The 13,882-nt window shown below is 41.1% G+C and overlaps 1 protein-coding gene across 5 annotated transcripts in view; it reads right to left on the minus strand.

Annotated features, from left to right (window-relative positions):
* The window catches only part of LOC122872414 (nck-associated protein 5-like), a 145,736-nt gene that overhangs the window by 123,191 nt on the left and 8,663 nt on the right, over positions 1-13,882 (minus strand). For 4 of the 5 annotated variants that reach the window (XM_044188616.1, XM_044188617.1, XM_044188615.1 and 1 more), the window contains one exon: positions 5,637-5,739. In XM_044188616.1, the coding sequence (XP_044044551.1) occupies positions 5,637-5,739 (103 nt within the window). Of the gene's footprint in view, positions 1-5,636; positions 5,740-5,849; positions 6,038-13,882 lie in introns of those variants that run through there. The other variant, XM_044188619.1, reaches the window with a different exon arrangement.

Below are 13,882 nucleotides of genomic sequence, written 5' to 3' on the forward strand. Positions count from 1 at the left end.
ATAGGGTGTGGAAGAAAAAACATGGACATGCTCTCACCAATTTAGGCATCCTTGGGTTGATGAGTATTACTTCACGGTTTGAGGAAATGCATTAGACATCACATCTTAGATAGAAGCACATGTGGCTCTTTTGTTAGATGGAAATGAGACATTTAGTAATTGCTACAGACATAGACCGAGACAAAGCTAAAAAGACAAAGATAAGGAGAGGTGCGTTTTTGGCATAGATGATCTAGTACGGTCTGTGTATGTGACAGGACACTCATCATATCCATTCCAACCAGCAATCACCAAGTCTGAATGTTGAAGCCAAAGCAGAGGTGCCTTGTGATTACATACTACTTCAGATGTGCGGTTTAGCCAGTTTAGAAGGGCCTTTCATCTCATGTTGGACGAGGGACTTCTGTGTTGCGCCAAACTTTGTAACTTTCCAAAAACCACAATCTGACAGTCATTGCCAGGTGCACATAGGTGTGAAAATGGGCAGAGCTCCAAGCGCTCAGCAAGTTCTTTTCTCTACATTCCGACACTGTATTCACTGCTGAACCACGCCAATCACCTCTGTGCTGACTGTGATGGAGGTTGGGTGCTTTCACCAAAGACATGAAAGAAACAAATTCTAAACACCACCAAGATAGATATACACCAATTGATAAACCCCCATGCCTCCACACTAGGAGATGCTGGTTACCTGTAAATGTATGTTTTTATAGCCTGTTCATTGAGTACTGACTACCAGCTTCTCGGCCAACCTACATAATAAGTTGTGACAGTGATGATACATTTAAAAGATATTTTGTCGGTAAAGAGGTTTTTGTTTGAAGGGTCCAGTTGCTTGATTGAAACTCAGGGGCCACTGGTTTTGGAAGCATTTTCCCCACTCTGAATTCCCATTCCAAATTTTTCTTTTGAATATCACTCACTGTTACTCAACATAGAAACATAGAGATCATATTTTTTCTGTCTGTTTGGCATGGCTCTAAATACTACAAAACCCATGATCCTCTGCCGCCGCTGCCATAGCGAATAAGTGAGCCAGACGGACAAATCTGAGCTGTAACAAATTCCAAACGCAGAACAAAACATGGCACCAAAGTTGCTGAATCCCCCCAAAACTGACCCAGAATGCAAAAGTGAACTGAAAATTAAACTGAAATGTCAACTTCTCACCTTACCGTACCTTCCTACCTTGTTATATGCATACCAGCTTAGCGTCAACATTTTATCAGTATCAGTATTTTCTAACACAGTTCATCGTTTGTACTAATGATTCAGCCAGGAGAGTTTTATGTCCATCCAAGCATTGACACGCTCCAACTGTCAGTCACCTAACATTGTCTATGGAGAAAATAAATGGGACTTTTACTTCCAAAAACCAGAGGTACCCCAAAATAGCTCCTGATACTTCAGAATTGTTGCCATGTGCTTGTTGCACCTCAGCTCTTCCCAACCTCCACTCCTGTGCTGACATCCACTCTCATTGACCTGGCTCCAACAGCTGACAAAGATGCTGGCAAGCAGTAAACCCATACTATAGATTTCGACATTATTTTCTATACTGATGTATTCATATGCCCCTCAAGTATTAGCAGTTGAATAAGAGAAATCTTCTGTGTTTACCTCCATAGAAATTTTGAATTAAACCCCTGTGATAGCCTCTACTGTATAGGATAGACCCCTGACAGAGCTTCTGCCGTGACCTAGTTAAAGCTGGCTGGCAGCAGCTAGCAACAGCTCACAGACCGTCCACGGCCATCGGGCTCACCGTGCGCGTCCCTGCATGACGAAGAGAGTCTCATCCGCAGGCAGGCATCAAATTATAAAAATAAATAGTGGCATAGAATCAACCCAGCAACACGGCAGTTATGTAATGCAAATGGTGCCCCAGTTACTCACAAGTGCTGCTGTATCTGATGCTATCTGGGCCGTCCATGAGCTACATAACCTGATCCTGATTAGATGGCCCAACCCAACCTATTTCCTGTTAAAGGAGCTGAGCACCGCAATGAAACACATCAATAAGATGCTGATAACGCTGACTAAGGGTCCACTTCACTTACAAATTGTGCAAGGCCACGCACACTTTAGATACATCAACCACACACAAATGTACACAAAGACATTAAGTCAATTACTTAGTTGAATGAAGCCTGGAGCTTTGAGCAGCTTTGGAGCAAACACACCCAAGAAAATTCCCTTAAACCTAGCCTGCATACATTGAGAAAACATATGCTGGCTCAATGCATTACAGGGTTAGGATTGCATGTGTGAGGTAGTGGTCCTGACTGACATTCAAGCCCTATGTTCACCAAATTACCCATAGACGATTGATAGAAGCTTTGTCTGAAGCTAGGTCATGTAATCCATCCAAAGAAGAGCAGACATAAATATTTTACCAGGTCCTCGGCTGACATATGGTATTTTGTCTCAACCTTTGTGTGCTAGTGTAAACTGAAAATCTGTCAGGGGTGTCCCCAGTGGAAAATCTCTCTTGTTCATCATCCTAACAGGCCATGAAACACATGGTATGCCTAAAATGTGTGAAAGCAACAAAACAAGGCCAACCATTTTCTGGATGAAACACAAGTGCAATCTTCCGCTAAAAGGGTGACAACCTTGTGACAAAACTGAGTGAGCAGCATCCAAAATACTGGATCACATAAGGTCATCTGTCCAGGTCATACACCATGTTATGTGAAGTGCATTGTTAGCAGACATCTGCGTTACGTAAATTCAGATAAGTGACCGAAACTGGTTCACATGTGACACAGAGGGAAAACCAGAACATGAAAGCTCATGCCTGTCGACTGACGGAATGTCAGAAACAGCCTTTTGTGTTTTCTCAGATGCCTGAAAAAATAAATGTATCGGAGGCTCATATCCTCCCAGGAAAAGGAGTGTTTACAGGGCTTAGGAGGTTTATCTGTGCCAGGGCCACAAGGGCCAGAAACATCATGTCCCCCCATCAGCACTGGAAGGATAAAGACCCAGGTTTGAGCTTAGAGACAAACTAAGTGACCTGTGGATGAATAAAGGCTCATTTGACCAGTAAATAATATCATATCCACAATGGTTCAGATGATGATGTACATGTCATTGAGCGGGCATGATTTTGAAATAAAGGCTTCTTTTGTTGAAATAAAATGACTTCAAATCAAGCGTTATGACAGGCAATCTGTCTTTTATGGTGTGCAGAGGATCTACCAATCATGGGAGTCATATTTCCTGCCTTCACTAACACCAAGAAAGAGATATCAGCATATATTAAGCAACTACATTCATTTAACTTGAATCAAAGTGGGTAACAAACTTCTTCAACCTCAAATGTGCTACACCAATCAAAAGCAGCTTGCACTTTTCATGGTTGCCCATGCCACTGAATCAGATCTGCACACTGCCACCAGATTTATGTTGGACCTTTACCAAAATGCTCCAGGCTTCCTCATGTCCCACTATTAAAACAAGCCAGCACCCTTATGCTCCTGCCGCCCCAAGTGAGAATAAATCATTAAGGGAGGAAAGAGTGGGGATAGAAAGAGGAAAAAGATAAAGTAAGACAAAGAGACAGACTTGAATAAAGGTGCAAGAGGAGAGAAAGTGAGTTACATGAAGACAAAAGAGAGAAAGTCAAATGAGTGCATAAGAGGGAAGAAAGGCAAAAAGAATGGAAAAGTGGAAAAGAAAGGGGGGGGTGCATGCATGGATAGTTGAGTGGACAAATGTGAGCATATTAAATCATAAACCCATATCACAAATATGACCTACTTTCAGCCTCACAGTAAATCAGGTCGCTGTGTATCCAATTAAAGCAATTAAAGCCACAGTAAATCTCATATCAACCAATAACTATTAATGATGGTGATAATGTTCGGAAAGCCTTTATGTATTCCCCAGTCGTCGGATAAGAAACAGCACAAACGACATCACCAAGTAATCGTCCACTGTGTCCCAGGAAGTTACACATTCAAGAAGCTGTGGATAAATTATAAATTAAGCAGACTACAGTGTCTCGTCTCACCAAGAAGACTCAAGTGTGTCATTCCAGTGTGCCTTCTAGATTCACTCTCATGTCGTAGCTTAAGTAGGAAAGATTGACAGACTTAGGGGATTGGGTCTCAAATCAAAGGAAGAATCAACATCAAGATTTTTTTACACTGCTAGATACATTTTTGATGTTCTGTGGATTACAGAAGCTATTTCACGATGGGTATTTATGATTTAGTTTCTTGGTGTATCTATGATACATCAATCTAGTCAGTGATTTCCTATAATTTCCATGAATGAAAAGTGAATGTGTACTTCGCTTTGGGAAAAGAGTAATGTTAGATAGTATTTATGGTTATTCACACACACTAATGCATATAAAGAGGAAAATAGACACAATGCAAACATTATGGATGGATAAAAAGATATCCAGGAACTATGAACGATTTGCTCACCAGGGCAGCACAGGATTTTCCTTTAAGAACTAAGGCTCTCATGCATGTCAGCAGTGGGTAAGGATAGGTCAGCAGTGAGTCATAAAGTCAGCCAGGTCAAGTTAATAAAGTATGTTGACATCTTTCGGCTTCATTAAAGCCTCATAGTCATCAACAAAGTACACCATAAACAACTATAATCCCCAGAAATGCAGTTTATATCTGTATATTACTTAATGGTTTTATAATGTTTAAGGGTGTTTTTTTCCTTTGACAAATTACACCCTTCAAATTAGTTACACTGAGAGACTGCACTCTTAAACAGTTGCAGATTAAGCTTCTTCACCACCATGCAGACACAACACAGCAGCCACTATATGGCTACACTTGACATTCTAGCGAGCAGATTCACCTTCTGTTAACCCTGAGCCAAAAGTTTTGACTCCTGTTATTCGCCAGAACGGACCGGCATAGAGATAAGCCTGTCAATCACTGGCTGCCATATTGAAGGCTGTTTTTTTTCTCTCTGCCGCTTGACACTTGGATGTGTGTATGTGTGCACTTTCATTTTAATCTTGATGCTTGAATCTCAGGGCATCTATGGCATTTTTATAAATGTACATTTTCTTTACGTTTTTTGTCTGATTGATAGAACGCAAAAGTAATTCATCTACACTCTGATCATAAGATGTTTTACATTGTCTTTCCATTCTGAACACGCAACACAAGTGGATCTTTCCTGGGAAATATTTGCCTGAACACAGGAAGTGAAGCATTTTTCATTCCCAGCAGATAGAATAAACAAAACACAGAGTGGATAGTTAGCATGGGCAGTGTTAGCCACAATGTTTAAAGAGACAAAAGACCTCCACCTGCAGAACTTCAAACTGAAAAATACTGAGTCATCAACAAATGCTCCATGGGAAGTGCAGTCCAAACAAGCCACAGCAATGACAGCATGGTCCCAAAGACGTCATCATTAACAAAAACACCACAAATACAACAAATTGCTGACTACTTTTAGAGAATATGGTAGTGACAATATCCACAGTGGTGGCCAAAGTTACAAGAAACTTAAAGAATTGATTCCTAAACATTTCCTTTTGGGGATGAAGTCTATGGTGCAGCAATAGATCATCATGACAAAATGAGAACATTCCACAGTGTTTCCTGACTAAGTGACCAATCTAACAGAGCATGTGTTGGGGGTTGACTTACCGGCAGGCCGCTGTCTAGAGACAATCTCTTTAACTGCTCTGTCCTCTCCAGGTGTCTGTTCATGGTGCCTCTGCCCTGCAGCGATCCACACACCTGGGAAGCCCTGGAGGGAGGGAAAAGGGGAGGAGTGGAGGACAGAAGGAGAGGGAGAAAGTCAACAAAGAATACCTCATGCCCGGTAGGACACGTTTCTGCTGTTAAAAGGGCTTTCACCTTTTACATGAGATCAGAGTCCAAGTCAAGAGCAGCAGAGGCAGCAGATTCAGACATAGTTACAGCAGCTCCGCTTCTTTTGTCGCTATATATCCTACTTTCTTTCTCTCCCATTTCTTTCAATTTCTATTCCCTTCTCTTGAAATTCAGTAGCATAAGTGTCAACCTCTCCTTAGGCCTGACAGGACTCTGGCTCCAGCTAGATCTTGCTGCTTGCTCCCGGCGTCACCCAGGCATCCCACCCTCCATCCCAACCCCAAACCACAAGCTTCAGCCCTTTTGTTGTTCTAGGCTTCTCCAAACAGCGCTGGGAACCAGTCCGACCTGGCCTGACTGAGGCCACAGCAGAAGATAAACACTTCACTTCACGCATACTACTCCTTTACAAAGAGCCCAGGCTTTAGACTCACTGTTGTGGTGCACAGAGTAAGCACACTACTTCCTCATTAGTGAAGACAGGGTCAAAGGTCAGCTGATGGACGCCTCAGTGTCAGAAACCCTGTTGCAGTGGATGTGTCCTATGTAACTAAGATAGAGATAACAGCTACATACCCATGTTAAAGTACACCATATAAATCAGGCAAATTAGAACAAGGTTTCATTGTTTTAATTCAAACACAGAAGCTGTTCTTATAAAAGACAAACACGCTGCTCAGATTCCCTAAAAATGGCCAAGTAATCTACAGGAGAAGTCTAGTAAGGGAAACTGGGTTTCTCCAATCCCTTACCCCAATTACAGAAACCAGGTATCTCCTTTACATGGCATTTAAGAAATCAAATAACTTGAGAAAGACAATTGTTGCCAGGTTACCTAAATGCATGTAAATGCAGTTTAAAAATGGCTACAAAAATTGGGGGATATTTCTCATTATTTTGAATTTACTTCACATAAATATTATCATTGCAGATATATCATAAGTTATGTCAGGGTCAGACACACATTCACTGCTGTCAACTCAATGAGCAGTCTGCTTGCTTAATGAATGAATCAAGGCATTTCATGTTCATCTATGTTTTTAATTAAAATTGTTTGGAGATCAGTTAATTTATCAAAGTAATGCTAAAGTAATTAGATTACAATTTTAAAGAGTTTAATTTATTCCATTGTCTAAGTAACTACCTCAACACTGGTTGGCATCATACTGATACCATGCATAGAAGGGTTTGAAAACACTACTGCCATGTTTTTTGGCCAGCAAGAGTGGCATTCTTGCAGCCTTGTGTTAAAAGAGTACAAAATAGTGAATCTTTACATGACAGTTATTATTTTAAGATGATCTATTTTTCACAGTAAATACGGTTGGTTCCAAATAACCAGTATGAAAATGGCATGTATGACATTTGGAAGTCGTAAATGAGCTATAGCAAACCTCCTAAAATCATCTCATAACACCCTCAGCATAAGATCTGCTGGTGCGATAACCACATGCCTGCAAAGTGCCACTACTGGCTCGGTTCTGAATGAGGCTGAATTGTATTGCATTTTTTCAGGTCAGTTATGTTTACTTGACTCACAAACCTACTTATGCAACCACACTTCCCAAACAGCGTCCCAAAGCTCCTTTTGTATCTGCTGCAGGCTATATCTGTTACATCCTGTCTAAAGCTTCAACAGCCTGACTGCACTTGTCAAACATCCCCACACATCAACATGACATGTTACATCCACTGCCAATCTGGTAAGTCCAAACTTATTGACATGAAAACACAAACATCAGATTGCATGCAGGATTAGTCATTACATTTTCATCCAGAACTGATGTTATATTTCTTAACATGACAGAGTCTCCTTCTGCCCCATTTCTGAATACCCTTGGGTGATCTAGTGTATGAAGAAGTTGCCTAATCAGTGAACAGGATGTGAAATGCAATGTCTTTAATGACACAGAAACATCATACGCCTGCCTGTCTTTCAGTCTGGCTTTGTAATGACTAATTGTGCAAGTGTATTTCATCAGATGAAATACTCTGGTCTATGTTTAGATTGCATTTCAGTTTGGTCCCTTTCCGCTCAAGATTAGGAGAGGAAGTAAAGCCCACGGCTTCCCTTGGATGCAGAGATAGGGGGTTATAGGAAATTGAGAGTAAATGATTAAAATGGATTATAGCACTGTGCCTGATTGCCCAGACCCGATGTAGAAAACACTGACACCATTTTCCTTAGGGTATAGAAAGTGCGAGGGATGAGGTAGTGGATGGATCGGAAGTGATAAAGATTAAGCAAACACATTAAAAGCCAGATATCAGGGGCATTCAGATAAAGGCAGGCGATAAAACACAAGAAAACTCCTACCTTTGACAGTTAAGCAAACCAAATGAGGCTTAGTCTTTTTGCTGTCAATTGCCCTTAACCTCCAACAAACTGATTTCAGTTTGCATGTGAGATCACAAAAGAAATTAAGATGCAATAGTTGATTGATTTCATTAAAAAAAAGAAGTTATTCACAATCTGCTTCACTCCCCATTACATTAAACTACATACATTTGTTTCCAGATCCAAAAATAATAATTTTTGGAACGCCGTAGACTTATTTCCAAATCTACTCTGTGCTATACTGTTCAACACCCAGCCAGTCAGAGCCAGAGACAATTTGTCTGTCATCAGTCAATGCATTCAGCTGAGACATTTAAAGACCATTTCATAACTGGCTAAAACCCAATAAATTGTCTAATAGTGTTGGGGCAAAATAAAGCAAAAATCTATGCTATTCCCTGTTTTTAACAGTTAGGCTTAAAAATGTTAGGGTTGGTTACGTAGTGACTACTTGCTGGGCAATTTGTTGAACTACTGTAGCTGGTGAGCTAACTGCTAACTCTCTATTTTCTCTGTACTGTGCTGTTTATTCTCCTTGGCTATTCAAGCTATTATTCAAGCTTGCTAATGGACAGTTATCAACCTTGTTGACTCATTAGCTAAGCTCAGCTGTTAAGGGGACAGTAAATTCACATTAAAAAGATGTATTTGTATCATTGACTCCTGTCAAGCCATTGCTCTTTTCTGGAGAAGTTTATACCCCGTCAGAGGAGGTTAAATAAAAAATGGTGCATCACAGCTAATAAGCTATGAAAGCTTCCTCCATTTTGGACTGTCTGGCTCTCCCTCCCCTCAAAGGTCAGCACTGTCAAAACAGCTTGCTATGGGTCAACACCGTAAAATTATCGGAAGTTCATCCAAGTTGGTGGATTAACTTTGCCCCTGCAAGTGAATCCACTAATTGCCACGATTCAATTGGAATGAAGTGAATTTGCTGCAAAATGCTGGTGTGACCAGGCCTTACTAGGTCGCTCTACTGACTGAATGTGAACAGAGCAAGAAGCTCTAATGTGGCCGTCTCAGACAGCATGGCATACAGTACTTATGAACAGGTTGATCAAATATTTTTTTTAGTTTTTTAATTAGCTTTCATAGTGTTACACTGTTAATTAATTAGGTAATATTTGCAAATATCAAATATTCATTAAATTGTCTGTGAGACCATGCTGTCAGTGCTTTGGTTGGTTTGGACTGCACTTCTCAAAGAGCTCTTGTTGATTCTGCAGTATTTTTCTATAAGTTTAAATTTGTGGTTATTTTGGAACTATGCAGGTCTCCAAGCAGTGTTGAGACTATTATTCCTAGGCTATCACATATGTTTTACAGAACTGGTAATCAACATCTCATCCATTAAGTATTCACTGGGCAGAACCAGTGTTCATAGAAGCATGTAAATCTGACTGGCTGTTGAAAGCTGATGTCTGTAAAAAGCAGAACCACGGCCTATTTTCCTCAGCTGACAAACTTGTTGACACACACACACACACCATTCATGTTTCTTGGTTGCTAGATTTTAAAGGAAATGAAACACTTAGGCCATGACAAATGCTATTTTAAATATGCAGCGACACTGGTTTAACGAGAACTGGTTTGCAGACTAACGATCCAAAGATCAAAGTAACGCCACACATTATTCCTCAGAAGATGTTACTTTGTCTTGTATTTAGATTAAGCTACACATCATATTAATAGCACAGCATTTTTCAAAGAACTGACTAATTTAAATGCTACTTTGCTTAAGTTTATGACAAACTAAGCACTTCTCTGCAACTGCAACCCATTCAGGACTGTCCTCCCTCTATCCAGATTCCCTGTGATTTACACCAAAAGCAATTACTAATATGTTAAACCAGTTCGACGTTGACCCACGCAGAGTGACACGCGTCGACGCCTATAGCCCACACGGCCCCCAGCCGGCCATCTAGCCAGTCGGCAAGCCAGCCAGTGGGGTGGAAAGGATATAATCAAAGGAGGCCAGGAGGACGCTGACATCTGGGAGTCTTTGTGCTGTAGACCTAATTAGATGCCAGGGTGAAGGGAGGAGGAGCGTGGGGTAGTGTGTGTGTCAATGTGTGTGTGTACAACCCCAATGGGGAGGTTGTTTTAGGTGGGGGGGGGCTCTCTTTTTTAACATCTGCTCCAGAAACAAGGGAGGACCCAGCTGAGGTCACAGAGCCCCAGACAGCTCCAAACTACAACAGGGATAATGTGAGGGGATAACAGCTTAATGATAACACTTAAACCCATTGAGAGATCACTGTACTGAAAACAGACTGTGAGCCTTGTGGATAAATGGTGATAATAAGCCCAAATTGTCCATGAATATGGATTGTCATGGCTCAGATTTGATACTGTTCCTTTGTAAGATGAGAAGAATTAGGCAGCTGTGCACTTATTGCAATCACCAGCCTTTTACTGGCACTCTTATCTTAATTTTTTCTAAGGCTGTAGCCGGAATAATCCTACACATACAGTAAAGATCTGCGGAAAAAACACTGTTGCTCCACCCTCTGGCTTTTGACTTCGAAGTGTTACAGAGACCACACTCTGCCACAAGTGACAATACTGCCCTTTGTACCCAATACAGTCAGGCATTCACCCACACATATTCTCATTTCACACAGTGCAAAGAGTTGCCACAAGTAACAAATCTTGGTAAGTTCAAACAGAGATATCAAGTGGGTGAAGTGTGTGGCTTGAACTTTGCTCCTTTTCTCATGAAACACAACCTTTCATTGAAGACTAATTGCAGTGGAATTCACAATAAAAGAATTTCCTACATTGTGAATTGATTTAGTCATGGGTTATACATTAAACTATACAATAAATGATGAAGCAAATAAATTAAAGCAAATATTTAAATGGCCATCTGGAGGGAAAGAATGAAGGAGGGTGAGCCAAAGGGGATTTCAGACGTGCATTTTGCAGGAGTTTTCAATTAGCGCTCACATCTATTACAAACCTTTTGAAAACACAGAGGTCTCAGAAAGAAAAGCCTCTTGGCCAAATAGTGACTCGGACCTCTATGATCAATACCCCGCCGCCCCAAAAAAGAGCAATGCCAGGAAGTGCAGGCCCTGAAATGGATGGTGGGGGGGGGGGGATTGGACATTGATTGGTGTGCCCCCTTTGCCCCAGGAACCAATTCATTTTGTCTCCATGCCTTGTGCCTGCCTTGAATGAGGGGGAGACTGAAACGGGGTCAGCGCTGAGGCATCACCGACGATACACAGGTCTCTCTTTATTTTTCTTCTGAACGATTCACCCAGATCGCCATGTCCTGGAAGAAGAATGAATGGCCGGGAAGATTATACGTTTGAGTCTCGCTTTTAATTCGCCTGCCACACGGGGGGAGATGGGAGGGGTGACGTTGGGGGTGCTCTTACTTTCCATTCATTGAGGAGAAAATTGAAGCATGCAAGTGTCTGATGTGGGGTTTAATGTGCAGAGAGAGAGGTCCATCTGTATTCTAGCAGCACAGATGGTCTATGCTGATCGGATGTTTTGAGTCCCTCTGCTGGCCAGCCTGTCTGATCCTGCCTCTGCATGTGTCCTGGTACAGTTGGCACGACCAGCTGTAGCCTGGCAAAGCCTAACATGGAATTACTGTGTCTGAGTGCGTCGAACGATAAGCCATATTTTACACTGGTCTGTTGTTTTTATACTGTCAGCAAACCAATCATTAAGCTGAACGTCTTTTTCTGATTTTTTCCACTGTGTGCTCATGGCTGCTGTTACCAACCAGTGCATCAGTGTTTAGACCATGCTGGTAATCATAACAAGTTTAACTTTCAAGTATCTATCACATAGGTGTGAAAATGAGAGGCTTATGTCAAGGCTAATAGGTCAATTTAACAGTCCCTTTAAGATTAATATTGATGCTGCAAGTAAGGGAGGATCCATATCAGCACTATACCTTCTTATGTAACTGTGAGTCTGTTGTTGTTGGAGAATTTTTTTAATTTTTGTCAGATTAATCAAGACAAGGCAGAACATGTTCACGTCTTTATTGCTTTTAAGATCATGCTACAGGCATTTGAACCACATTATGAGGGGGAGTATGGACTTGTAACAGGCACATTATTGTCAACAGGTAAAAACAGAAGCTTTGTCTGTATAACTGGGTGTCCGTACACATGGTTATTTGCTTATGTCTTTAGTTTCCAATGTCATCGTGATTATAAAAACCCAAGGACAGCCTATACATTGCTGAATAAACAACCTATGTGCATCGAACACAATGAGAATGAGTACAAGTGTTGAGGGTGGCTTAGAAATGCGCGTAGACAAACAGTGATAGAGCTGCAGCTAATGATTATTTTCATTATAATTTTTTCTTTTTTTCAATTAATTGATTGGTCCTAATTTATATCCTGTAAAAAAAAAGGCCCATCATGAGTTCCCAACATCCAAATTAACATCTTAAAACTGCTTGTTTTGTCCAACCAAACCTAAAAGTATTGAATTTACCATCATGTAAAACAGAGAAAAGCAGAAAATTCTTGATTTTGGAACTGGAACTGGCAAAATGTTTGATGTCAATCAACTTATTGTCGCAACAAGACCACCGTGCTTCTGCCAAAGACTTAAAGGCAGGGACAACGTGACTGAAGGAGTAAAGTTTGCTCCTGTGTATTTGGAACAAATGGAGCTCCTCATTATGTGTTTACAGTCACAGAGCTGTGAGATATGCTGGAGTACCGTGAGGCATTTGTAAATCATTTGGTGCGTGTTCGCAATAAGCAGACAGATATGTGACACCTAGTTCTGCATTTTTAATCATCTGTGCTTATATTCGTGCTCATCACCAGATGTTCCAGTTCTGTCTTCTTAAGTGTTCTTCACATTGAGATTGGGGTTTTTTTGTAAGTGATTCATTTGACAAATTGGCAAAAACATAGGGCTCTCTGTCTCTTTTAAGAGTAATTATCAATATTAGACTTCAATAAAGCTCAGCACTCAGAGGCCTGGCTGAGAAGACTGAAAAGACTGTTTCTCAGCTGTCATACTACGTAAACACCTACATTACTTCCAAACCAAAATCATGTCAAACAAGATAAAGGGAAACAATCTGCTAACAAGAAAATGTGTTTCTCAGACACTTTTAATGATAAAGATTCTGCCAGAACTTGTCTGAGCAGCTTTAAAACTTGTTTAGCCAGTAGTACTTAGCAGGCAATATAATGTGGGGGTTTAAAAAGGAGGGAGGGGTTAAAGGTCTAGTGTGGAAAAAAAGAAAAACAATGAATACAATGTTGTCATCCTGTTCATGAGGGGAGTCCCTGCAATTCCCTGCGCTTATCCCACCAGATGCTTAGGATGCTTTAATATACATCCTGGGAAAAAAAAATCAACTGAGCTTCCTGTCGAGGGACCCTCCACTGCTCCAGCGTGCTTCAGCCGACAGCGTGACTCTCTGCTGAACTCTTTCATGATAGCGTTTCAGGTAGAAACAAGGCAGAAAAATATACTCCAAAGGCCCAGGGGTGATGCGCCAAGCCAAGAGAGGGCAGAGGAATTTTCCGACCGTTATCAAAATACACAACTGTGCCCCCCTCTCACTTTGGTATGTGAGCATCATGCGATGGGCAGCTCACTAAAAAACTGAACACACACATTTCATCAGCAGGCTGCTGACAGCTTGAGAAACAACAGTGTGTGTGTGTGTGTTTATCTCTCCGAATGTTTTCCTGCTGATTTCTCTCACAGAGAAGTTCTG

The sequence above is a fragment of the Siniperca chuatsi genome, linkage group LG24, assembly GCF_020085105.1.
Source record: "Siniperca chuatsi isolate FFG_IHB_CAS linkage group LG24, ASM2008510v1, whole genome shotgun sequence".
Taxonomy (NCBI): domain Eukaryota; kingdom Metazoa; phylum Chordata; class Actinopteri; order Centrarchiformes; family Sinipercidae; genus Siniperca; species Siniperca chuatsi.